This window comes from Xyrauchen texanus, chromosome 5, assembly GCF_025860055.1.
Source record: "Xyrauchen texanus isolate HMW12.3.18 chromosome 5, RBS_HiC_50CHRs, whole genome shotgun sequence".
NCBI classification, from domain to species: Eukaryota; Metazoa; Chordata; class Actinopteri; order Cypriniformes; family Catostomidae; genus Xyrauchen; species Xyrauchen texanus.
In genome coordinates this window covers 32,765,012-32,792,787 of record NC_068280.1, presented here as the reverse complement: position 1 = coordinate 32,792,787, position 27,776 = coordinate 32,765,012, and the positions used below count along the sequence as shown (strand labels likewise).

Below are 27,776 nucleotides of genomic sequence, written 5' to 3'. Positions count from 1 at the left end.
ACACTGGAATTAACATAACAGAGATGTGGTCTGAGTAGCCGAGGTGGGGCGGGGCTCCGCCCGTGCAGCGCCTGGGATGTTTGTGTAAACAAGATCAAGCGTGTTCAGCCCCTCTCGTTGCAAAGTCCACATACTGATGGAATTTAGGGAGCACTGTCTTGAGATTTGCATGGTTGAAATCTCCGGCGACAATAAACAGTCCGTCGGGGTGAGCGTTCTACAGTTCGCTCATAGCCCCATACAGTTCACAGAGCGCTTCCTTAGCGTTAGCGCTGGGGGAATGTAAACTCCGGTTATGCAAACAGTGGTGAATTCCGTGGTAAATAAAAAGGTCTGCATCTAACAGTCACAAGCTCCAACAGCGATGAACAGTAACTAGAGACTAGCATAGAGTTCTTGCACCATTCCGTGTTGATGTAAACACACAAGCCACCACCGCGAGTCTTACCGCAGAGAGCTGTATTTCTGTCGGCACGAAACGAGGCGAGCCCGTCTAGCTGAATGGCGGCATCCGAACTCTGTCGCTGAGCCACGTCTCCGTGAAAACAAAGACGCAGCAGTCTCTAAACTCACGCTGCGTAGCCTGCTGGAGTCGGATATAGTCCAGTTTATTGTCCAGTGAGCAAACATTTGAGAGCAGGATAGACGGGAGAGCCGGCCGGCTAGGGTTTGTTTTTAGCCTAGCATGGACCCCGCCCTCTTTCCGCTTCGCTTTCGCACACCGCTTACGACGTCCTCTCCCCGGCCACCGGCATCAGGCGACGCCGAGGGCTGGAGGCCTGGTCTCCGCAGCAAGCCGAGTACACGTAGCGCCTCCTGCAGGTCATCATGCAGCTTGGTTTTTGCATGAGTCTTATATTTGAGTAGTGTCTGGCGATGGTAGACACGAACACTGGTTGCTCCGATGTCCATGTGTTGCAAAAGTCGGGCTTTTTTAACAAAAATAGCACCATTGTGGATCCGTTTCAACAAATGAGGTTAGCACGACAGGGGAAGGCTCATTAATATTCATGAGAAAAGTGCTAAGTTATCATCAAATTACATGTTCTGCCATCCTAAATTTTTTAAATGAGCTTGCGGGCCGAATTAAATCAGGTGGCGGGCCAGATTTGGCCTGCGGGCCTTGAGTTTGACACCTGTGCTTTAGGCAAAGAAAGAAACCAACACAGAGCTGATCTCACTGAGCACACATTAATAAGCTACTGAACTGACACTTGAAATCCAAAAAGTGAGTAAACATATCTTTACCATTATTGAGAGAATGTGTCAGGAGGGATGTGTTTGTTCTCGAAAAGTGCTTTTATAAAAATGGATTAGGTATTCAACAAAATGCTCTCTCTTTAAGGTGCGGTGTGTCATTTCTGTGCCACTAGCGGCACCAAACAGAATTGCACAAATAAATATTTCTTTACAATGAAAATACAGACAGTCCTTCCCCAAACTGAGACTGATCTTGCAGGAAATCTGCATTAGGAGGTCTTTTTATTTTGTCTGCTAATATCAGTTTCGGATTTCCAAATTTCTAAGTCAGAAGTAGTTAAACACATTCACACCTTTGTGTGCAAGACATGAGCAAACATTATCTGAATGAAACATTTAAATAATTACATGAATATATTTGTAACCCTGATCCAAACCCTAACAGTACTGAGACCAAAACTTAGTTCTTCCACTATTTTGCAAATGTAGTATATCACTAGACAGAGATCAAATGGCATGTGATGTCAAAGGCACAGCATGGCCGATTTCCGGGGTATGAACATTTGCAACATGGTGGGTATTTTTGGTACCTTTAAAAAGGTCTGTCATCATGTACTGTCGCTCATGCCATTCCAAACCCTTATAAATTGCTTGATGTGATTAGGCATGTACAATGCACAATATTGTTATTGTGGGCACTTGAAAATACAGTAAATAATTCTACACAACCTTTTTAGATTTTTATGATCACACAGTAGTTTTTCTTTTTTCACCAACAAATTAAGATTCACAAAACTGCATGTATGCAACATAAATGACATGTGCACTCTGATGTAAACAAACCAATGTGGACAAGAAGCATGGCTGAAGGAGGAACGTAGCTGATGCTATATCAGCCTTCTAAAAGGGTTAAAATGAAAGTGTGGAAGTATTTTTAGTTCCATAAAAATGCAGAGGGATTGTTGGTCGAAAACGGTTTCCCTTTGTGTAAAGCATGGTAGAAAAGTGGCAGAGAAACACGGGAGCATCTCCAACATGTTCGCTCTGCTGCGGGACAATCATCCCATGCAATTCAGTAAGGTAATGGTAAGTTGTGACAGTACTGCTCGTTTTTGAAAGCTGTTTTTGAAAACTGAGTGACAACACTCTAAGAGACAATTAGGTAATTGACAACTAAGATGACAAGAAACAAGAAAGTGCAGCAACAAACATTTTATAAAAAATTTACAACATATTTTATTTTATTCTATTTTTTTGGTGTGTGTGTGTGTGTGTAATTATTAAATGTTCAATTAGTTTTTTAATGTTCAGGGTTCTTTTCAAAGTTCTTTGTTATCTGTTAATTTAAAAGGCTAGTTTGGTATTTAAAACATTTATTAATCTTGTTATTAAGAGAACAACGATGCATTTTGTTTAACTTTCAAACTGTTACGGATCCATCTAATCTGCTTGCCACTTTCACTCAACCCTCTCACTCCCCTGAATACTGATCACCCATACCTGCCTCCAATCAACGCATCAATCAGCTCCTCTATTTAAACCACGCTCCTCATCCATTCTGTGTCTAGTCTCAACTTTGAATACAGAATTCAAAGGCAAATGACCTTTCCCATCTCTTTGTTCCTGAGGAAGGCCCTGAGGAACCTAACACCATTCTACCGCTCACGTCATCGTTAGCCCAATCCAATGGTCCATGGAAAATAGCAGCCGCAAAGCCGCAAAGCCACTGCCTCTGATCCAGCTTCGTCGGGATGTCCAACAAACAAGACCTACATTCCCTCTTCCTAACGACTGACACACATCGACTTTGTACACTCCTCCTTGGGCACTGGCCACCCCAGGATCAATAGGACCCTCTCGCTCATCCAGGACCAGTTCTGGTGGCATCGCATGGATCGAGATGTCAGAAGGTTTGTTCAGGGATGCCCGAAATGTGCTATGTCCAGAACATCATGACAAATACCGGCTGGCAAACTCCTTCTGCTGTCCATCCCTTGCTTACCCTGGTGACACCAAGGGGTCGACTATATCACTGATCTTCCTCCCTCAGAGGGCTTCATCTGTGTGTTGGTAACTGTGGACCATTTCTCCAAGGCCTGCAAACTGATTCAAAGGCCTGCGAACTGATCCCTCTTAAGGGTCTTCCCACTGCTCTGGGGACCGCAGAAGCCCTCTTCAACCATGTGTTTCTAAACTATGGAATCCCTGAAGACATTTTTTCTGACAGAGGTCCCTAATTCATCTCTAGAGTGTGGAGGGCCTTCTTATCTCTCTTGGGAGTGTCCATCAGCCTCTCATCTGGTTACCACCTGCAGAGTAACGGGCAGACAGAGAGGAAAATCCAGGAGATAAGGTGTTTCCTGAGACCCTTCTGTCATCGCCGCCAGAACCGTTGGAGTTGCTTCCTGTCCTGGGCCGAGTATGCACAGAGCTCCCTACGTCAACCCTCCACCAACCTCACACCCTTCCAGTACATACTCGGCTATCGGCTAACAACGTCCTCTCTTCCCCTAGTCTGGCGAACCGTCAGACGTCCCAACAGTCGATCATTGGTTCATAGAAAGAGAGAGGTTCTGGGACTTAGCTCACCACTCACTGCAATGAGCAGTGAGCTGCCAGAAGATCCATGTCAATGCCCAAAGATTTCACACCCATTTACCTGCCTGGGCAGAAGGTGCGGCTCTCCGTGAGGGAAATCATGCTGTGCCTCTCATGCAAAAAGCTAAGTCCCCGTTACATTGGTGCCTTCACTGTCACCAGACAGATCAACCCTGTAACTTACCTTCTCCAACTCCCTCCCCTATATCGCATTCAACCTACTGTGGCAGCGGGGGCGTGGTCAAGCGCCCGTCCGAGAGAGAAAAGCGGTAAGAGCGCTTACACCTGAGCTAAATTATGTCTAACACCTGTCTCTAATTTCAGTGAGCATGGGGAGAGGGGCATAAATGGCAGCCAGAGGGCCTCCATCGAGAGAGAGAGAGAGAGAGAGAGAGAGAGAGACTGACTACAGAACTACTCTGTGTATTTGAATAGTACCTGTCTTTGTAAAAGTTCTGTGTGCACATCTAAGTGTTGAAAATAAAGAACCTCACCTCCGAGTAAGTGCTTCAAGTGTCATCCCTGGGAGGAAATCCTTTACACTGGTGCCGAAACCCAGGACAAAGTTTGTCCAAGCATGGAGATGGGTCGCCCCGTAGAGTCCGCCCAGCTGGCGGAGGTCCGGCACGCCATCCGGAGCCTCCTCAGTCAGGAGGCCGCGTCGGTCACAGCCACGACCCCGGACACCCACGCCACGCTGCCCCGCCCACTTTACAGTAGATGGGGGCAGATGATCATGAGGCCTTCCTTGATTTGTTCGACCAAACGGCGGAAATTTGGGGCTGGCCGCATGAACAATGGGCAGCCCGCCTAGTTCCTCTCCTGTCTGGGGAAGCTCAACTCGCGGCTCAACAACTGCCGGCAACGAACCTCCTGGCCTTTACAGACCTAAAGAGAGCCATTTTGCAATGGGTCGGTCGGAGCCCGGAAGAGAATCATCAGCTCTTCCGGGGCATGAAGTTGGAAAAGTCCGATCGCCTGTTCGCATTTGCCCAACGGCTCCGGGATGCCTGTCGGAGGTGGCTGCTTGCGGGGGACCGCAACGTCGAGGAAGTTATCGATCAGGTGGCACTGGAGCAATTTGTCCAACGGCTGCCCTGGAAAACGGCAGAGTGGGTCCAGTGCCACCGCCCAGCGTCGCTGGAGGAAGCCGTTCATCTTGCGGAGGACCATCTGGTGGCGATCCCGAGGGCGGATGAGCCCTCCTTCTCTCTCTCTCTCCCCTTCCCCTGTGTCTGCCCCTGCCTTCTCCCCCTCCCCTATGTCCTTTCGCTCTGTTGTCACCCCAGGGCCTCCTCAGGTGGGGGTGCCCACCAGCACAAGTGTGGCCGTAACGCCTGGGCCAGCCTGTTGGAAGTGCGGAGACCCGGACCACTTCCGGGATCAGTGTCCGCTGATGGAGGTGGGGACGGTGGTGTGGGTTTCCGACATCCTGCAGGCTGCCCCCGATCGGGCTGGAGCATACCGGATTCCGGTCAGGATCGGGGGGGTATTTACCAAGCTTTGCTGGATACCGGCTGCAATCAGACCACCATCCACCAACGCTTGGTTCAACCCGGGGCTTTGGGTTTAGTTAAATTGGTGAGGGTGAGGTGTGTGCATGGGGATGTTCACAAGTATCCCATGGTGACTTTGGCAATTCAATTCAGGGGAAGAAAACATAGTGTGGAGGCAGCGGTTAGTTCCTGCCTTACTCATCCGCTAATCTTGGGTACTGATTGGCCGAGTTCTAGAGATATTTTAGAGGGTATATGCGCGGATGGGTCCTGCATAAAGAGGTGTGCAGTGTGCGATGCTTTGGCAGGGAAGGTGGAGCCGGGGCCATCCTCAGCTGCTCTGAATGATGAGGGAAGGGGCGAGGTGGCCACCCCTCCTCTCAGGGAATGAGGGGGACTTCCCTCTAGAGCAGTCGCGGGATGAAACCCTTAAACATGCTCTTGACCAAGTGAGAGTAATTGATGGTCAACAGCTCCGGCCAGGCATCGCCGGGAAATGATTTTCCAGGTGGCTCACTATAATCCTATTGCCGGTCACCTAGGGGAACGAAAAACACTTCTCCGTCTAATAGCCCTTTTCTATTGGCAGGGCATTGGCGGTGACGTCCGCAGGTGGTGTGCGGCGTGCCGTGAATGTCAGCTGGTAAACCCACCGGCCACCCCAAAAGCGCCATTGGCCCCCTACCATTGATCGAGGTCCCCTTCGAAAGAATTGGGATGGACCTCGTCGGGCCATTAGAACGGTCAGCACGCGGACATCGCTTCGTGTTAGTCCTAGTGGATTACATGAAGCGATTTCCTGAAGCAGTATCCCTGAACAACATCTCCGCACGTAGTGTTGCAGGGGCACTCTTCAAAATAATCTCCCGGGTGGGGATTCCGAAAGAAATCCTCACCGGTCAAGGCATGACTTTTATGTCACGAACACTCCGCGAACTTTACGAGCTCTTGGGCATTAAGTCGATTCGCACTAGCATTTACCATCCCCAGACCGATGGCCTAGTGGAACGATTTAATAAAATGCTCAAGAACATGATTCGTAAATTCGTACACGATGATGCTAGGAATTGGGATAAGTGGCTGGACCCCCTGTTGTTTGCAGTACGAGAGGTCCCACAAGCCTCCACAGAGTTCTCCCCGTTTGAGCTGCTGTACGGGCGATGCCCATGCAGGGTCCTCGACGTCATACATGAAGCTTGGGAGGAGGGACCTTCTAATAGCAAAAATGAAATTCAGTATGTTCTCGATCTTAGAGCAAAACTCCACACACTGGGGCAATTAACACAGGAGAATTTGCTCGAGGCTCAAGAACGCCAACGCCGGCTGTATGACAGGGGTGCTCAGCTACGGGAATTTTCACCGGGAGATAAGGTGCTTGTATTACTCCCAACATCGAGCTCTAAATTGCTCGCCAAGTGGCAAGGACCCTTTGAGGTCACACGACGAGTAGGGGATCTCGATTATGAGGTTTATTACGTACCGATAGAGGGGGCGCACGTCAAATATATCACCTCAACCTCCTGAAATTGTGGAGGGAAGAGGCGGCCTCTGTGACGTTGGCCACGGTAGTTCCGGAGAGGGCGGAGCTCGGACCGGAGGTAAACAAAGCCCGCAGTCTCAACACCCAGGTTACTTGTGGAGACCACCTCTCACCGCGTCAACTCACAGAGGTTTCCGAATTACAAAAGGAATTTGCAGATGTGTTTTCCCCTCTACCGGGCTGTACAAACATCATACAGCACCACATCGAGACCGAGCCGGGCGTGGTGGTACGTTGCCGCCCCTATCGCTTACTCGAACATAAAAAGAAAATAGTTCGGGAGGAATTGGATGCTTGAGATGGGGGTAATAGAAGAATCCCACAGTGATTGGTCCAGTCAGGTTGTTCTTGTTCCCAAGAGCGATGAGTCTGTTCGATTCTGTGTGGATTACAGAAAAGTCAATGCGGTGTCTAAATTTGACGCGTATCCAATGCGCCGTGTTGATGAACTGCTCGATCGGTTAGATACTGCTCGTTTTTATTTGACCTTGGATTTAACGAAGGGTTATTGGTATATCCCCTTGACACCAATGTCTGTGAGAAAACAGCCTTCACTACGCCGTTTGGATTACACCAATTTGTGACACTTCCATTGTTTGGAGCACCGGCCACGTTTCAACGTCTCATGGATCGGATCCTCAGACCTCACACCGCTTACGCCACTGCCTATTTAGATGATATCATCATTTATAGCAATGACTGGCAGCGGCACATGCAACATCTGAGGGCCATCCTGAGATCGCTGCTCGGATCACGCCCCACAGCAGTGGCTCCACCGCATGAAAGATACTAACGCCTGATTCACCCATTGGTATCTGGCCCTCCAGCCCTTTAAATTCAAGGTGGTCCACAGACCGGGGGTGCAGATGGCTGTCACCGACTTCCTCTCCAGAAATGGGGGGGAGTGGTAGACAGGCCGGATGACGCCCCGGCCTGAGTCGGGCGGTGGGGGTATGTGGCAGCGGGGGCGTGGTCAAGCTAAATTATGTCTAACACCTGTCTCTAATTTCAGTGAGCATGGGGAGAGTGGCATAAAAGGCAGCCAGAGGGCCTCCATCAAGAGAGAGAGAGACTGACCTGTCTTTGTAAAAGTGCTGTGTGCACATCTAAGTGTTGAAAATAAAGAACCTCACCTCCGAGCAAGTGCTTCCAGTGTCATCCCTTGGAGGAAATCCTTTACACCTACCTTCCACGTTTCCCTTCTAAGACCTTACCACCCGTCTCTCTCTCCTCACTCCTCAGAACCTGATCCAGCTGACGCCCCCCAGCCTCTTATCCTGGAAGATGGACTGGTCTACGCAGTCTGAGACATTCTGGACTCCTGACGCCACAGGCGTCATCTCGAGTACCTCGTAGATTGGGAAGGTTACAGCCCTGAGGAAAGATCTCGTTCCTTGAGATGACATCCTGATCGTCCAGCTCTGCGTGGATGGGCTTTAGGAAGCACATCCCTCTTGAGTGTTCCAAGGAGGGGGTAATGTCACGGATCCACAGAACTGCCTGCCACTTTCACTCAACTCTCTCACTCCCCTGAATACTGATCACCCACACCTGCCTCCAATCAACGCATCAATCAGCTCCTCTATTTAAACCACGCTCCTCATCCATTCTGTGTCTAGTCTCAACTTTGAATACAGACTCACTTTCCTGTATCTCCAAAACGTCTGCTCCTAGTGATTCCACTCCAGTGATCCCTGTTGTCCTTCTCCTCAACATAAGCATCATTGTTGTGTACCCATCACCTCTAGGAAAATCACCACCAAAGTCAGCACCTGTCTTCATCATGTTATTGATCTTCACATCAGCCCTGTACTGTTACCTTACGACTTACCTGCTTGTCTCTGTTTGTGTTTCGTTTTGAGTTTTGCAATAAACAACTGCTCTGGGTTCAACACCATTGTATTGGTATTGGTATTCATAACACAAACAGTTTTTTTAATGTAATTCAATACCGTGATAATACCGGCTTCAGTCGAATAAAAACATATATATTGATTGGCAGGCCGCCCATTTTCTTTCATTATATGGAAAACAGCAGCTAGTTTATTCTTCAAAAATTAACTTTTGTGTTCCAAAAAAGAAAGAAATTCAAAGGATTTGTATTGAGGGTGAGTAAATGATAGACTGATAGGACTACTCCTTTTTAAGCTGGAACGGGAGAAAATTTTTAACACAGAAAAAATTGCACACGTTAAATGCACTTGTGTATTTGCATTCATGGGGTCTCTTACCCACTAAATCCCACTCTCCATTGGGGATGTACGTAGAGATGTCCACTGCCTGCATCTGTAGGTCCAGCATCCAGCCGTTATGAGTCCAAGAGCCAAACTTTAGGTCACACTTTTGTATATCGAATGGGAACCAGCGCACATCTATGTAACATGTACTCTTCAGAATACCTGCCAGGTCACACACGACAACATTCATGTACTTTGGAGTATCATATAATGTGTCAAGACTTGCAACTGCCATTAAGATTAATGAGAATGCTAACAAAAGCCTTTCTCAGGTATTACAGGCCTCCTTGGACTATTCCACTATCTACTTGTTCAGAATTCGGTGTTCAGTGATTGGGGTAATTACAGCTTAACACTACCATTCATATATGCTAAGAGGCTGATTTAATATCTTGTTTTGGTCTGGTAAATCTTTCTAAGACCTTAAATGTGTGGTGGATTGAGGCTCCGGAAGATCTTGTTTTGTGAGGTGGTAAGGAAACTTCTTACCTGGTGGTATGTACAAGCATGAGCCCGATGCATTAACTAGGACATTCGTATGGAAGGTGGCATCAAACCTCTCATCAGCACTACAGAGAAGATTGCAATAAAGAACAAAGCAAACTTTAATACAAATATTTTTGTATATTATTTACTATAATAATATATATATAATTGTTAACCACCCTGTATTCAAAACATTTTTTGTATGAAAACTTGTCTTTATTCGATGTGATTGGTCATCATTCAACTTAATTTTTTTCTATCCCAGTCTACTTTGTCTTTGTCTGATTGTCTTTCTCTGGCCTTCTACAAGGATACTATTCCTTTTTTTATGAATGTCAAATTCAATAAGACAGGGTGGTTACAAGATGCAGTCCTGCAGTTGTATTATTCAAAAACCTATTCATAATTAATCAAACATGCCAAAGCACAATCAGGAGAATGATTTAGAAATAAAATTAAAGTAAAATTTCAGCAGAGACTAAAGCTTTGATAATACCTTCATAAAATAATGTCATGTATCCTAAGTGATATTTAGTAAGTCAGAACTTACCATTAGTAAGTACACAAGTACACAGAGGTACACAATATGGTCAATTTAAATCTGTCAATGTAATTATACACATGTTCTGACCTTTTCTTGGCACATTAGTCAATACATTAGTAACTGGACAGAAATTATATGTTGCCCAGGTGTGTATGTGCACTGAGTGGGATGTACTATGGGATGTGGGTGTTATGTGACTGCATCTGTCCTGTATAATAAAGCTTGTGTGTGTAAGTGTTCTCTGACATTATGAACAATATGTGTTGGATGAAGCAAAAATGCTGAATTATGTCAATGTCATACTGTTTATATGAATTATATGATTTTATAAAGCAGATATATGTATGTTTTGTATGAAAGTTTAAGCACTGATATATCATTTGAAAGCCAGCATGTGTCAGCATCTGACTGATCAAAAATGGAAAAGCCAGCTTTGAAATGTTTTTATTTAATAGAAAATCACAAGCAGTTAAGTAGACGTTAGGTCTCTTAAAAGCAATGGCTGGCTACAGAATTAGGCTTTCATAGCTGTGAGTTAAAAGACACATGGCCAGAGTTCAGCCATGCTACTCTATGTGGCACAAGCTGATAGGTTCTTTGACTTGTCATATGTTAGCCAATCGGCTCACTCACATATGACATGTTAAGACTATAGGCTTGCATGGCGTAAGCTAATTGGTTCTCTGACTTGTTAATGGGTAGACCATCATTTTGTGTCTCTCTCCTTGTTTTTTATATAAATGGCTTGGTTTTGCAGTTAAGCTGGTTGCCAGTGATTGGCAATGCTGAGTTGTGACTGCAGCAGTGATGGAAGGAAGTGATGATGGATAAGTGTAAGATTAAATATGCAGAAGAATTCCAGCAACATGATTTGAATCTATGAAAAAAAACCCAGCCTTTAAGTTTGGAATGTGTCAACGTCGTATATCACAGGCCTTCACAAGAACTCCCACACAGTTACAATAGGCTGTTCTGTGAAAGGTTACAAGGACCATCAGATTTGCACAACTCTAAGACATTTCATCTTAATCTAGCTTTGCTAGATAATTCTGAAAATCACTTTGAACTGTGGTAAAGTTTGTACCTGACAAATTAATGATTATAGACTGATGGAACTCTTTAAAATGTGTATAGCGATGTGCAATCACCTATAATTGATACATATAATCTTTAATTTTGTATGATTCATCTCATTATACTAAGAATGGTAACTATAAGGCTTAACTTGATAAAATGCAATGATGTGTATAACCAATATGATTTTGTAACTAGAGATTTTCATGTTTTGTTACGTACACATATATCATCCATGAAAAAATTTCATATTTAGTATGTAAGCGTTCGCTGGTGTACATAGATAAAGCTGATGACAACAAATATCATGTCTCTTGTACCATTTGCAAGATATAAAGTTCATGATGAAATACGCACTATATTTGAGCTGGCAAATAGTGAGAATCTCTAACAAAGACTTATAAATCAGCTATCAGAAAGGACAGCCCAGTCGACCATGTGACTCTGAAAAGTCACTTCTGATTGGCGCAGGACACCTTTGGGGATTTCAGTTCAAATAGTTCCAAACAGGAAGAACACACTCTCTTCATCTCCTTTCTTTGTCTCTCTCTCTCTTCTTCTGTCTCTTCTCTTCTGCCTGCACGTGTTTCATCTAGTTGCTCCACTGACGGCCAGGTCCTCCCATATGAGATCCATGGAAGCTCGAGACTCGACGTCTCGAGAAGGAGTGAGAAGGCCTCGCTCCACAACCTCACCATTCATACAGACAAAAAATTAGGTCACACAGAGATCAAAATATCGACCAAGATACATGCCACTTTCGACCAAGAAACAAGCCACACAAAGAACGCAAGGAAACACCACAAAGACAAGCAAGTACATCTCCAATATTGTGCTCAAAGTGCTGGTGTATTAATCAATTCATTTGGGTAATCCGATAGCAAATCGATGTAGACTCAAAAAAGGATAAATGGTTCTTAAGGTACTGTCAACAGACTCCATAAAGTTCATTTTCACTGTACTGATCACTCTTTTCACCAACCTATCTTATTTATATATGTGTAAGATTAGATTTATGTTTAGAATAGTAATAAAGTTTGTCTGTGTTCAAAGACGACGTGACTGTGGTATATTTTGATAAATAATCGCATCCCTGTTTCTACAAGATTTCGCTTCTAAGCTGTACCTAAATACATGTGATATTATTTTCAATAAGCCATGAGAATAATATCACTCCAATAAGTTAATTAATCACAATTCACTTATTAAAGCTAATTCCTCACAGTAGAAATTGTAAGCTGATACAACTAGATGTTGTATTACGATTTCAATGGTGGAGAATCTATTAAGACAAATAATCTAGTTATTTGTTATTTATCGAATTTATAATGGTTGTCGAACGCAACTAATTCCATTATACATTTAATTACCTAATAAGGACAGTTTAATCCAGCCCATAGCTCACATATTTAGAGAACCTAAATTCCCTCCTAAATTTAGCATGCATGCAAATTACCCTACATATAATGGTGGTAAAATCCATGCAAAATACCCAGATCATAACACTGCCTCTAGAGGCTTGTACAGTGGGCACCATGTGTGATGGGTGCATTATTTCATGTGCTTCCCATCTTACCCTGATGCACACATTACTTTGGAATAGGGTAAATTTGGACTCATCAGACCACATGACCTTTGTCCATTGCTCCAGTTGAATCTTTATGCTCCCTAGCAAATTGAAGTCTTTTTTTCCGATTAGCCTCACTAACAAGTGGCTTGCTTGTGGCCACACAACTGTTTAGTCCCAATCCTGTAGTTCTTGTCGGATTGTGTGTGTGGAAACACTCTTACTTTCACTATTAAACAGCTGTGAATTCTACTGTGGATTATTTTTTACAATGTGACTTCAACAAGCGTTTTAGTGGTCTCTGATCACGATCATTTAATACTTTTTCCCACCACATATCTTCCGTGAAGCAGAGAAAATAATTTTGCAAAGCTGAAACATATTAAACAATTTGAAAAGGAAGTATTGCCTCCTAGAATGATTTATGAGCTATGTAGTAAGAGAGTACATACCGCCTCCACTGAGGTGTTATAAATGGCAATGATTCGGACATGTGGCTACAGTTTGTACAGGTAGGCAAAGGTTTGGTAAATGTGGAGAGAATCATCAATATGGTGAGCGTGGAGAGAATGCAAAATTGATATGTTGTAACTGTGAGGGAGAGCATAGCGCTTGCTTATGGGGGTTGCATAGTAAGGAAAAGAGCAATAAAGGTACAAAATATAAAAATGAAGGAAGCCATTAAATCACATCATATGCTGAAGCTATTAAAAGAGTCAAAACAAACTCAATAACAAATGTTGACAATGTAGCCACAGCAAATATAGTACAAAAAGAAAAGAGTCAATGTACTGTAGAGTTATTGTGGTTAACTGCTCAGCAAAAACATCAAGTAGAATGGAAAGAATTAAAAATTTTGTCAATTAAGGAAGCACTTGTTGGTGGTTCCTCAGGAAGGCAAGCAATCAATTGGGAAAATATGTGCAGATAATACAATGAAATGCGAGGAGTCGAATACGAATGGGCAAGAATTAAAACAATTTATTGATGATTTTCAACAGAAGCCAAATGTTATTTGTATCCAAGAAACTAGGCTAAAGCCACATCTTGATTTTATAATACAGGGTTATGCTGTAGTACATAAAGACAGGAAAATATGAAATGGAGGAGTAACAGCATTTCCCCGTCTGTCGCTCACTTCGACATTGGACAAGGGACTTTCTTGAAGGCCTCGGTTACCTCTGAACTTGAGAAAAGGCCAATGAGAATTTGGCAGACAGAATTTGCATGTCCCTCCCTCAGACATACGGTATAAAGGGAGGGAATCATGCCTCTGTTAATTCCGATTTCTTCTTCGGAGCCGAGTGGTTGTACGATCAGCGAGCTGAGATCACTTACTGTTCCACTCACCTCTGCAGAGCTTATGCTGTTGGATCTACAGTGCATATCAGCGGCTTTCTCCTTCTTTGCATAGCAGTGCAGCTTTGCCCCTGGGCGCTTCGACAGCGCTGCTAAAAGAGAATATTTATAAAAGAGTTTATTTTCTCTAAAAGAGCAATACACATCTGGCATTGAATGTCCTTTTCAGGAAACGTCTTTATAAAGATGTCCTTCCGTCCCTGTGTAGTTCCTGGGTGCTGTCGATTTCTCTCCTCTCCTGACGGTCACAGATGCCTCGTGTGTCTGGGCCGCGATCACATGGAGGCGGCGTTTGTGGATGGTTTGTGTTCTCACTGCAGGAATCTAACCATGGCGACGTTGCGGTCGCGGCTTTCCATTTTAAAGAGGAACGCCGCTCCAGCCGCCCCCCACGTCGCTACTTTTTCCCATAGGATTGAGGACGACCCGGCTGTTGATGGAGGCGATTTGGGGATGGCAGCGGGCTCGGTTTCACAGGGATCCCCACGACCCTCCCGCCCCCCAGGACACGCTCGTTGACTTCCGTCCGAGCTCGAGGTGAGAGCAGCTCGCCTCACGGCCTGTCTGTTTACTCCCTCAAGTCCCCAGAGCTGGATTATGAGTTAGTCGCTGCATCGGAGAGTGTTCTGAATCTGACGGGGAAGATTCAACTGGGCTGCCGCCTTCGGGTCGGCATGCCTAGTCTGAGGCTGACACCCAGATGGCCTGTCAGCTAGATGATTGGTTCCTCGGGTCCGGGTGCCGCTCACAGCCACAGTCTGACGTAGCCTGTTGCATTGGCACACAACTGCCTGCCTGCACCTGCATCAGCAGTGCACGTACAAGGTGCAGCGCATAGCGTGATAGAATATGGACCCATAGTGTCGCTTCACTCGACACAATGTCGAAGTGAGCGACAGACAGGGAACGTCTAGGTTACTGTTTTAACCTCCATTCCCTGATGGAGGGAATGAGATGTTGTGTCCCCCTGGCCACGATGCTGAACTGAGCCACTGCAATGGCCGAACCTTATTCTCGGCTCCTCAGTGCAAAACCCGAATGAACAGAGGCATGATTCCCTCCCTTTATGCCCGTATGTCTGGGGGAGGGACATGCAAATTCTGTCTGCCAAATTCTCATTTTGACCTTTTCTCAAGTTCAGAGATAACGAGGCCTTCAAGAAAGTCCCCTAGTGTCGCTTCATTCGACACAACGTCTCGTTCCCTCCATCAGGGAATGGAGGTTACAACAGTAACCTAGATGTTATTGAACAAGGTTTGTGCTATAGGATAATAAACAATGATGAATTGGAATCAGTCATTGTGTAAATATGGACAGACAATAGTAGAATTAAGGTGATTAATTTGTATAATCCATGTAAGAAAACAGCTAAAAAGAAACTGAAAGATTTAGTAGATTTGGGTGGCAATAAAATAATTTGGTTTGTAGACTTTAATGCCCATAATTAATTGTGGGAGAGTGAGAGTACAGATTAGAATAGTAGTATAATTGAGGAAATATTGGATTAAAAAAGTCTGGGTTGTCTTAACGATGGCACTGACACAAGACTGAATATTGTGAGTGGTGAAGAATCAATGCTAGATCTTACTCTTGTATCAAAAAATATGACAAGTATGAGTATTTGGAAAGTCATGAAGCAGTCAACTATAATAACATTATTCATAAAACAGTGACTGAGATAAAAGGAAAAGAAACAAAAAACAGGAAAAGGAAGGCAGTACCATGGTGGAATGAAGAGTGTGGAGAAGAAATTGGAGAAAATGAGCATTTTGAAGACTTAAATCATCTCATTTATATTTACATATTGTTAAATATAAAATAGAACAAGCTACACTCAGGAGAACAATAAGAATCGCAAAAAGGAAGTATTGGAGAGATGTCTATAATATTGGATGGGAGACATAGATTTCTGATATATGGGGTATGATCAGAAAGGTGGGAGGAATCAGAAAGAATTTTAGCATGCCTGTTCTAAACAATGGAGATTAAATTGTTTTTTTTAATATGGAAAAGGCAAAGATGTTAGCTAAAGTTTTTGTCAAGGTTCGTAGTAGCAGTAATCTGATGGAACAGGCTAGAGAATATAGAGAGAATAGAAGAAGAGAAAATACGGATGTTTTAGAGAAGGGAGTAATATGTTGAGATTCTCTAGCAGCCTTAAAAAGTATTCAGTATGGCCAATCTGACAGGAGAATTAGGTCTTGTCTTGAATTTTTGCAATGGCTATATACAAAGCGGGAAGATTTGAAGTTGCAGTGGCAGATTTGAGAGTTTGTAACAGCCGATTCGTGTTTGTACTGAGAAAGTTAAAGTACAAAAGTAAATATGTAATACAAGTTTGTGTCTGTCATTGTATTTATATGAATGCAATTTTACACATTTGTGACTATTTATCAGTGTAGTGGGCTGGAAATTATATCCAAAAAAAAGAAAATACCCCCCCCTTTTAATTTTATTTTTGTATTGTTTATTACCGTTTCAAATTAACACATTTCAGTTGTTCAATTAAAACATTTATGATGTATTAAGAGAGGTATGGGTTGAATTAAGAGGTACGAGTGTAAATTGTTATGGCCTCCTGAAGAGGGCGCTTTGCGCTGGAGTATAAGACGTGTTGCATGATCTGGCCAGATTCAATTAAACGCTGCCAGAGGTTGCACCCACTTATCGTTTTGTGATATTTCTTTCTTTCTACAGGTGAGCAAATGGGTTAAGAATGTAAATTAATTATTAGAAAGTAAACGGTATGTGTCAGAGTGTGCAGGGAATGTGTTAAGATGTTCTTTCTCTGTGTAAAAACATTTATTTAATGTCTATGTTCGGCTATTGTTGGATTCATGCATTTAAGAAAAATGAGTAATCAAAGATAAGGGTTTGAAAGTTCCAATCTTTGAAAAGATATGAATGAAATGTAGTTTAAAAATGTTGTAAAAGGAGATGGGGATGTTAATTTGCCTGATCGGAGAAAACGTGAGAGTTAAACTGAAATTACTGTTAGTGGTGCAGAGCCAACATGGCGCTGAGTGTAATAAGTTAGATCCAAGATGGCAGCCTCCGTGTGTGAAACGTGGTCAATGTGACACGGAATTCAATGTGTAAATGGCATTAATCTTTATTCTAACAGTTATGTAAACACAACCAGTGTTATTAATATTTACAAAGAAAATGCAAAATGTGTGAACTGAGTATATGTATATTTTTTTTACACACTATTACGACAATGTAATATTACAGATCATATTGTATGGTATTGAAAAACTAATGAGTCAGAAATAATGCACAAAAACACCTGGAACTTGAAAAGACTATTGAAAATGTGTGTATTGAACTTGGACGGTTTATGTTATGTTAATGAGTGTTTTTGCTTAACACAGACATGTGATGTTGAAATTACCGTGAATGTCAAGAGTGCTTAGGCCTTGGATAAATTAAGATACTATTTCTTTGAAATTTAATTGGAAGAAAATCTATTATGAGCAGATTCAATTAAACGCTGCCAGAGCTTGCACCCACTTATCGTTTTGTGATATTTCTTTCTTTCTACAGTTAACTATACAACTTTAAATTATCCACTCAAGCCACCCTGGCCTGAGGTGGGTAACGTCTGCAACTTTGAATTCAAAACATAGGTTCTTTAAATGCAGATTGCAGCATTCAACTTCAGATTTTACGTTTTCACATCGGGCTTTTGAGTGTCAATTTCATGTTGTGTTTATTATGCATTTGTTCAGCTTCCCTGCTTTGTTGGGAAATTGCTTGTCTATTTGTGCAGCAGCATGTAACACATGCTTAATGCAGCATGTCTTGCATTTTGTCTCAGTATGCAGCAGCAGCAACATGTCTACATGCTAACTCAGTTTGTACATGTTTTTCTAGCAGTAGCAGGTCTCAGAACTTGCTCTACAGCAGCAGCAGCATAGCAGAGCTTTTCTGCTAAGGCAAATATCCTATCAATATGTCATACCCACATTCACATGCTAAATATTCAGAAAGTTGGCATGACTGAAATAACAACATGGAAAAAATAGTTGTCATGGTGAAGATGATGTGGCATGGGGGGGGCGTGGTCTTGTGTCTGTCTGCGGGAGATTGAGACATTAAGTCTCGTCACCTGAGTTGCGATTACTCTAACACCTGTCTCTCATTATAGTGATGGTGAAGGGAGACCTGATATGGCATGCCAGCTCATCAGTGTGACGGAGAGAGACAGCAGAGAGAGCTGTGGCTGAATGTGCCCGTCTGACTTAAACTTATCACAGTGTAGCCAAAAACCCAGCTTTGGGGGATTACGCTGTTAGCCATCACAGCTGGGCGAAGTTGTCAAGTCCCTCACCAGTGTCCAGGAAAACCAGCATCAAGCCTTAATGGAGTTACACCAGGAACAGGAACATCATTTCTAAGACCTTCTCCAGGCACAAGGAGTGGACCAGCAGGTGTTCCGGAGCCTGATTGCTAGTCAGGGGGCTGGCGCTGCAACCTCCCCAGAACCCACCCCACTCGTGACCCTGATGAAAATAGTGCCAAGTCACGATCTGGAGGCCTTCCTTGACCTGTTCGAGAACACAGCCGAGGTATGGAAGTGGCCTCCCGACCAGTGGGCGGCCTGCTTATTGCCCTTAATCTCGGGAAGGTGCAGCTAGCGGCACAGCAACATCCTGCTGCCAGCATCCTGAACTAACAACATCTGAAGAAAGTCTTCCAGCAACAGGTTGGCCATAGCCACCCATTTGCCTTTGCTCAACAGCTCTGGGATGCCTGCCAGAGAGGGTTACTGGCTGAGGGAACATGTGGCACCATGGACATTATCGATCCGGAATGTCCGAGTGGGTCCGGTGCTACCTTCTGGCATCGCTGGAAGAGGCTGTCCAGCTGGCAGAGGACTTCATGGCAGTGTTTCCAGGAGGCAGCGAAGCATTGTTTTTTTTTTCTTCTCTCCCTTCTCTCTCAACCCCCTGTGTCTCACCCCCCCATCCCTCCCAGTCCAGCCTGGTTCCAGCTTCCCAGAAGTGGGAAGGAGCCCCGCCCAAACTCCTTTCCCTGTTCAGGGGACCCTCCCCTTTTCTGTCCCTCCTACTCCCCCTGTCTCCCTCCGTTCTTCTCCTCAGGTTGGATGGAGAGGCTGTTCCGGGGGCATCGACATCTGATCCATGTCATGATGAATAGGACAAGGAAATTCCCATACTCAGAGGCTTCCCTGAGAGGGATTCCCCTCTGGAGCAGTCACGTGACGAGTCCATCAAGTACACCTTTGGGGAGGTGAGGGAAATAAGAGTTCATGGCCATTTGTCCATTCATTCTAATTGCCATATGACGAATAGTTGCTGCGAGGGACAATACCAGATTCATGTACCGCCATGAGCCATAAGGATTATCTCCCAACTGACCACTGAGAACCCCTAACCACTCGTGCCACGCCCCCAGAGTCCCACGGACCCACTATGTGTCCCCTAACCAACTCTTTCTCCCAAATGACCCCTGAGACCACTTGACCACTCGTGCCATGCCCCCATGTCCCATGGACCTACTATTTGTTCCCTAACTGACTATTTCTCCCAAATGACACCTAAGACTACCTGACCACCTGGGCCATGCCCCCAGAGTCCCATTGACCCACTATTTGTCCCCTTACCAACAATTTATCCCAAATAGATATTTACACTCCACATGTTAAGGCGCCTGCTGTGCCTGCCCACACCCCTTAAAAAGGCATATTTTAAAGTTTGGAAAAAACATCACAGGAGACGTCTACCCTCTTAGTATGTGATTGAGGGGCACCAGATGTGCAACCATGCAACATTTTGGCTTCTTTGGAGCTCATGGGGCAAAGTTAAAGCACATCCCAAATACAATTATACCATTCATTTTCATGGCAGGTCTGTGGACATGATTCAGAAATGTCCAAATGACTCAAATTTGAAATCCATTACTTATCAGGGGCACCCTAGACAGTTTGCAAAGTTTCAAGGCTCTGTGGCTTGAAGAGTTAATTTGACCAATCCTTGGATTGTATGTGTCTATTTTTCATTGAATAGATTTGCTGATTTGATTTACAGTACTTCCCAATATAGGGCCATAGCTTTTTGATATTTAATTTCTGAAGGCCCTACGATAACGCATTAGAAGTCCCCAGGTCTAGCACCAAATTTAACCCCATCCACAAAAATGGTATAGAATTGCGTTGGTTTAATGGGCAAAGGGGATGTCTAGAAAAGGGGGTTCCAAAGTTTGAGATCCTCGATCATCAGAGGCCCCCGAGTCAGGTCCTAGAATTTTGAGGCCCTGGATGCTTGCTAAGTATTAAAGCCTCTGATGAATATACTGTTGCACACAGGCCTACAAGTCAGCCATTCTCACTGATTTCTATGACAGGCAGAGAGATCTGTTGAAAATTATGCAAAATACTTTTTTGCATCCTAGGCCTTAGTCATCTTAGTATGTCGATAAGGTTCACTTGATGTTACCGTTTCGGCCTATCTCAAACTTGCCTTTTATTTTAAAAATATCAAGGAGAAAGTTTACTGTTTCAATTACAATCTTTCTTGTCAAATAATTCTATCCATTAAATTTTCCAATCAGATTTTAAAGCATTACATAGCACAGAATCTGCTCTTTTAACATCTTCCAGCCGGAGCAAATTTGGGAACAATTATTCCCATGGTTCCTGTCTCAATATATTCGTCATCCAAACACTGATTTTATTTCTGAAAGCTACCATATACTCATGACAAAGCTAAAGGCACATATGATTGGTTAAGGGGTTACTTAATACATTTATCGTCATCTGCATCATCCTCCATTTGCCTGAGCGGAGCCAGAGAGTACGTCACATGGGATTACCTCCAGTGTTGGATTTACTGCTTCAAATTGAAAACTGAGGCGATATTTCAAGGTAAGACAAGTTATTTAACATGTGTTGTCAATATTGTCTATTGAAAGTCAAAACGTTTTAGTTATGAAGCATTTATTTGTAGGAGTAACGCAATTTCTTTTCTGGAAATAATTACGGCGTTCATCGGACAGGCAGTTAGCCTTATTTTTAAGCATATTTCTGTGAAACATCTCTAAATAAACATTAGCTAGCAATACTATAACTTTATATAGTAAATATCAATATAACTTTTTTAAAAATGTTGTCGCTCGTGGAATATAGTCAAACATTTTTAGTTACGAAGCGTTTATTTGTAGTAGCCTTCTAGCTAGTTTATTTCTGGAAAAAAACGGGACTCAGGGGCGAGCCTGTTTTTGTATAAATTTTTTTGGCAGATTCTGTGAAACTTGTTAAATAAACATTACCTAGCAATACTATGTACATTTTTAACTAAATATCAATAACTTTTTTGCCAAATTTGTCGCTTGTGAAAAATCCACCTGAAGTAATGTGAGGCAGAGAGCAGATGCCGTTCAGACTTTTTTTAATTGGCCTGCTAGATATATAAGTTATGTAGCTTGTTGATTTTCCCATGTAATCAAAAATGGTAGATATATTTCTATATTGTAGCAGATAGCCTTACCCATCCATCACACAGTAAAAAAAAATACAAATAAATAAACCTTCAGCTGCCAAGTTATACTACTGAGAATTTGGCGGTAAAATGTGCTAAAGTGTCCTGAAAATAATGGCAATAATAGTCCTAAAAGTAGGCTTTATCTTTTATATATATATATATATATATATATATATATAAAATGTATATATATATATATATATATATATATAAATAAAATGTATGTATTTATTTTGGGTTAAATATGAAATTTCTTTTACAGGTTTAGTGAGAACCACCCATTCTACATAGAAATATATTTTGTTTAGTAGATTTATTTGACTTTGAATTATTTAAAATTGCTTGCACTAACCTTTCATTCTCTGTTTTTGACATGTCCGGAACAAGAACTCCACACACTGCAGCGACTGCATTTAGATTGTGTGTAGCTTCCTGTTCGCAAGGAAAGTGTGAGAGGGCTGTCTGCAGTTGGGCATTCTGGTTAGTCTGCAAGCCTTTGCTTACTATTCAGTGCATGGATTTATTAAGAACACAGTGCTGCCCTAGTGAAAGAAAAGTATACTTTATTGTATTTTAAATATATTATTTATTTCAATTGTATATTGCAATATATTTAAAGTATATTAGCATCATGCTTTTACCAATTTTCACAATACAACTTTTAACACACTTTAAAATAATTGTACTTTTAGTATATTTTCTAAAAATATATTTTTGATAAATATACTTGAAGTGAAAATTCAGTTTATTTTTTAAAAGTGTATTTATTTGCACTTTATTTAAAAAATATATTTTAGTATATTACGCAAGTGTAACTATGAGCATTTCAGCAAGAAAAAATAACAATGCGTAGCTGTTCCAAAAATTATAATTTTTTGCTTAATTCTTTAAGCGTTCTTTTAATTTAAAGGCAAGGTTGGTGTAACTGCCTCCCATCTGGAGTTTAAATTATACATTTTTAATAGATCCTGCTATTTTTTGGTACCTATAGTAACAGGAGTTTGGAGTCGGAATATTTTTAACCAAATTTAACCAAAATGTTGAGTTTTTGAAGATTTTAATTGTTGCTGACATTTTAACTGGCTACTCAAAATGTTCAAGACTGGCCGTCCAGCGCATGCGCACCTGACGGCATTTCCCCGCCCACACACAGCGCAGAAGCACATGGACTGAGGATTCGACGTTCTTCTTCGGTAAATGCAAGGTAATATATTTTGATTTAAACCTCAATGTCTGCTTTATTTGTTTAATACTCTTAATAATTGATAGAGCTTTTTGTACTTTGTTGTTTTCATGCTGTTTTGTGACGTATTAGCTCATGTTAAGAACTTGCACAAACACGTTATTCACTACGCGTTATTTAAAGGCATATCTGTTAAAACTAGTCTTTGCCCGCCTTATATCTGTAAAATTAGCTGACTGGTTGCATATTAAATAATTTAGAAATGTATATGTTTTTGATGGGCACGAGTATAGGAGTACTGGAGTAGTTTGAAATGAAGACTGGGCAGACTGACTTTGATGCATTCACCCTAGAGAGAGCGCAATCCAGACAAAGTACCAATGGATGTAACAGACCATGACATCTTGATCCTGGTTATTTTAAAGTAACTCTCTTTAATTTGATATGTTATGTTTCTAATTTAAAAACGCAACGATGTGTGGTGAACTCCAGTCAAGCCGATTGCCGCGAAAATAATGAGGTACTTTTCCATTTAGTTTATCAGCGAGTCTTTAGCAGACCCCATCGCCGCCACCTTTTCAAGTAGGTTATTGTTAGTATTATGCATATCTTATTTAATATAAATCAGTACAGAAACTTCAGCAGCCTTTGTTTTTAATACCACATTTTAGTCATTGTCCAACATTGTAAGTGGCCCACAATTTGATGAAACATATGCATCTGATTTTGTTTCTTTTACTTTTTGAGTGATGGATTAACTATTATTATTATTTGTAGAGTACCAGATGATGACCTGCTATGCAGTGGAAATGTAAGTTCTGCACTTACACATCTGAAAAGAGGGCACGACTTAAGCACTATCGCATAAGCCATGAACATATTCTTGAATTGTTTCAATACCATGTCTCCATTCCGAGTGTCAATGTCATTCGACATATTAAAAGTACATTTATCAAAAATCAATTTCCAACCAAAACTTGAGGAATGTATGGGCTGTTGAGAAATCTATGGACAATTTGATTTGAGGAGAAAAATGAGTTCTTCAAGAAAGTGATCCGTGTTGCACAAAATTAAAAAAATGTCCCCTTAATGCTGGCCAAGAAGCATCAAATGGCAATTGCCTATCACATGGATGCCATTTCTTTTTTTCAAGCCAAGAGTACAAAGGACAGAGTGTGTAGTTCATGTGTCACAGACTTTTCTGACAATGTTTAGGAATATCTGCAGCTGCGGAGTCCTAATTGTAGTACCACACTTGTTTCATCCAGTGTTTACATTGATGGCATTAAGTACTGCCCAGACATGGAGGTTTCAGTTGGATGTTGTTCAGGTTTGCCCAAGTTCATGCAGATTGAGGAAATCTTGGCAATCAACACTGACATAATGTTCCTCTGCAAACCACAGACTGCATGGTTGAGCATTTGTGCTCTTATGAGTTGTGCAGTTTGCATTCACTGCAAGTTGTTAAGCCTTCTCTAATAAATGACGCCTTCCCTTTGGCAGCTTATAATATCCTTTTTTCTTTGTTTTGTAGTTTTAGTTTGCTCACGCTCCTCGCGACAGCCCCCCCCCCCCTGGCGAATTCCCCTGAGGCAGGACCTTCTTTCTCAGGGTCAGGGCACCATCTGGCACCCACGACCAGACCTCTGGAATCTCCATGTCTGGCCCTTGGACGGGACGCGGTAGACTTAGGTGGCCTACCACCCGTGGTGGTAGACACGATCACTCAGGCGAGAGCCCCCTCAACGAGGCGTCTTTACGGCCTGAAGTGGCGTCTGTTTGCTCAGTGGTGTTCTTCCCGTGGTGAAGACCCCCAGAGATGCGCAGTTGGATCAGTGCTTTCCTTTCTGCAGGAAAGGTTGGAGGGACGGCTGTCCCCCTCCACCTTGAAGGTGTATGAAGCCGCTATATCGGCACATCACGATGCAGTGGAAGGTAAGTATTTAGGGAAGCATGATTTGATCATCAGGTTCCTGAGGGGCGCGAGGAGGTTAAACCCCCCCAGGCCGCGCCTCGTGGGACCTATCTGTGGTCCTTCAGGGAGCTCCCTTCGAGCCCCTTGAGTCAGCAGAGCTAAAGGCACTCTCTCTGAAGACCGCCCTCCTGACGGCGCTCACCTCCATCAAGAGGGTAGGGGACCTGCAGGCGTTCTCTGTTAGCGAACTGTGCCTAGAGTTCGGTCCAGCTTACTCTCACGTCATCCTGAGACCCCGACCAGGCTATGTGCCCAAGGTTACCACGACCCCCTTTAGGGATCAAGTGGTGAACCTGCAAGCGCTGCCCCTGGAGGAGGCAGACCCAACTTTTACGTTGCTGTGTCCAGTGCGTGCTCTTCGCATCTACTTGGACCGCACGTAGAGCTTTAGAAGCTCCGAGCAGCTCTTGTGTTCGCTTTGGCGGACAGCGGAAGGGAAGTGCTGTCTCCAAACAGAGGATCGCCCACTTGGTCGTCGATGCCATCACGATGGCATACCACGGCCAGCACGTGCCGCCCCCTGCTGGCCTACGAGCCCATTCTACCAGGGGCGTTGCGGCTTCATGGGCGTTGTCCCATGGCGCCTCTCTAGCAGACATATGTAGAGCCGCGGGTTGGGCAACACCTAACACCTTTTGCGAGGTTCTATAACCTCAGGGTTGTGCCAGTTTCATCCCGTGTGTTATTAGGTGACACAAACAGGTAAGTTCGGGTCAGCTGGCCGGGTGTATCTCTTGTGCATAGCGCCTTTCCCCTCCCTTGAGGTGAAGACGTGCGCTCTTTTCCCCAGTTGCGTTCGCAGGAAGTGTGAACCCTGGACGTTCTTCCTCCCTAGCCTAGCGGCCGTTGAGTCTTCGGAGAGGCTCACTGCTGCCCCGGTACGGGCGTCACTAGGCCCCCGTACTGAGGTAAGTGCTCCACATGTGCTGGTTGCTCCCTTCGGCAACCCCGTGTGATGTATATCCCGCAAAATGGTTTCCCTACAGGCAAACCGCATCTTCCTTGGACAGAGGGCCCTCTGCCCTGGGTCGCCGTGTTTGTAGTAACCCCTCCCCACCTTTGGGTAGGGTCTACCACGGTGCCGCTCCACACAATGTACTTCCGCTGCTAGCCGGTAAGACCGTGTGTGTATTCCACCTAAACCCCCCCCCCCCCTCTCGGGGCCGGGTGTGGTCTCAGCGGTGTCCTGCTCTTTGGAGGGTCACCCCCCAGCTTGGACCATTTATATTTGGCCCCCAGCCGAACGATTGCATTCCTTTTACAGGGGAGAAAAATAGAGAGAAGGCCCCAGCTGGGCCAGCCAGTCCTTATATTCCTGAGCAGTTAGCTGTTCCCCCTAGGTGCAGGGGACCGCTTCATGCCTGCCAGTGTGTTGGGGGTAGTTATGCGACAGCTTGCTGTGCTGGCTACGAGGCACACAGAGGTTTGCCCGTCTCGCACCGCTTGTCTGCGTAACTCGGTTCAGCTCTGTGTCGTTTTCCATGGGACCCCTAGTGTCAACTCAGCGACACAACGTCGACTGAGTGACAGACGGGGAACGTCTCGGTTACTGATGTAACCTCTGTTCCTTGATGGCGGGAACGAGACGTTGTGTTCCCACTAGCCACAATACTGAACCATCCGCTGAAAGCGCCGGGTCTTTGGCTCGGCTCCTCAGTGCGATACCTGATGTGTATTTGCAGCGTCACTCCTTTTATACCCGTATGTCCGGGGGAGTGGCATGCAAATTCCACATGCCAATTCTCATTGGCCTTTTCTCAAAATCAGAGATGGCCGTGCTCCGCAGGAGCGACCCCCCCCTAGTGTCAACTCAGCGACACAACGTCTCGTTCCCTCCATCAGGGAATGGAGGTTACGTCAGTAACCGAGACGTTCTGTTTTGTAACTCTGTAAATCTTGTCATCTCTCTCATGATTTAAAGCTTGATTACATTTCCTTGTGCTTGATGTTTGCATTTAGCACTGTACTCCTGCTGTGGTTATCAAATTAATGAAGTTTAAAATTTTGGTTAATGAACAGCCCCTGGTCACTAGAATATATCCAGCACTGAACAGAAATTCACACTTCCTATTTTTCATTCCCTTATAGGATTCAGATGTAGATGCAGTCTTCAGTGAATTAGATGTTGGACTGCTCAGTTTTACCTGAAGGCAAGCCTGCCATACGTCCATATGCCCTCAATGTGGATGCAATGGAGGGAAGAATTGTCATGGATGATGTCCCAAATTTGCCACATTCTGTATGTCTCCACTTTGCTTTGATCTATGCTCTAAATTTAGACCATCCAAAGACAACGAGGAACACATTTTATTTTATTCAGCGGGTATTTCTGTCTTTGGGACAAAAAGTCATTTCTGTCTTTTAAGGGTCTCCAAACCCTTACAATTTTTCTTTTAATCTGAACTTGTTTCTGGCATATTTTGCTGTAATTGCAGTTCAGTTTAAGAATCTTTCCAAAGACACATGCAGGTTTTTCCAAATTGTAAAGGCTCTTTTTCTTTTTTTATTAAATACTTTTTTGGAGTTTGCACAGTGCCTGTTCTGCAAATGCTCTATACCTTGTTTATGGTCCAGATATTATGTTTTCATGCAGCAGAGTGCTGCAAGAGGTCTATGTCTTGAGAACAGATTGTTTTTTTTATTGTGTTGTTCTTAGAGTTTCAGCTGTTTATTTCGCAAATAAACAGTTGAGAATTTCAAACTTGTTAAGTGCGTTATTTGAACTAGAAAAATTATTTTCAGTTTACTTAGAGAATGTGGAAACCGGTTGCACGTAGTATTTTAAGTGTACACCACTTAAAAGTGATACAGTAAACTCATGTTGAGATTAGTGGTATTTCAGATGCAAAGTGAACAAATTGTATTAAATTTAAGTTAATTGACTTAATAGAGTAATCTACTAATAAATAATTTGTAAGGTTACTAATTAATTTATATGAAATTAACAAATTAAATTAACAAGAAATTTACTATTAAGTTTAATAACAAGTTGACATTATTTGCATAGGAACA

General features: G+C 43.4%; 1 protein-coding gene across 1 annotated transcript in view; it reads right to left on the bottom strand.

Annotated features, from left to right (window-relative positions):
- LOC127644253 (neuronal acetylcholine receptor subunit alpha-7-like) overlaps positions 1–27,776 on the bottom strand; it is a 179,953-nt gene that overhangs the window by 26,535 nt on the left and 125,642 nt on the right. Inside the window, exons 5-6 of the mRNA XM_052127341.1 lie at positions 9,561–9,640; positions 9,066–9,233 (exon numbers count right to left, since the gene is read on the bottom strand). Of these exons, the coding sequence (XP_051983301.1) occupies positions 9,066–9,233; positions 9,561–9,640 (248 nt within the window). The remainder of the gene's footprint in view (positions 1–9,065; positions 9,234–9,560; positions 9,641–27,776) is intronic.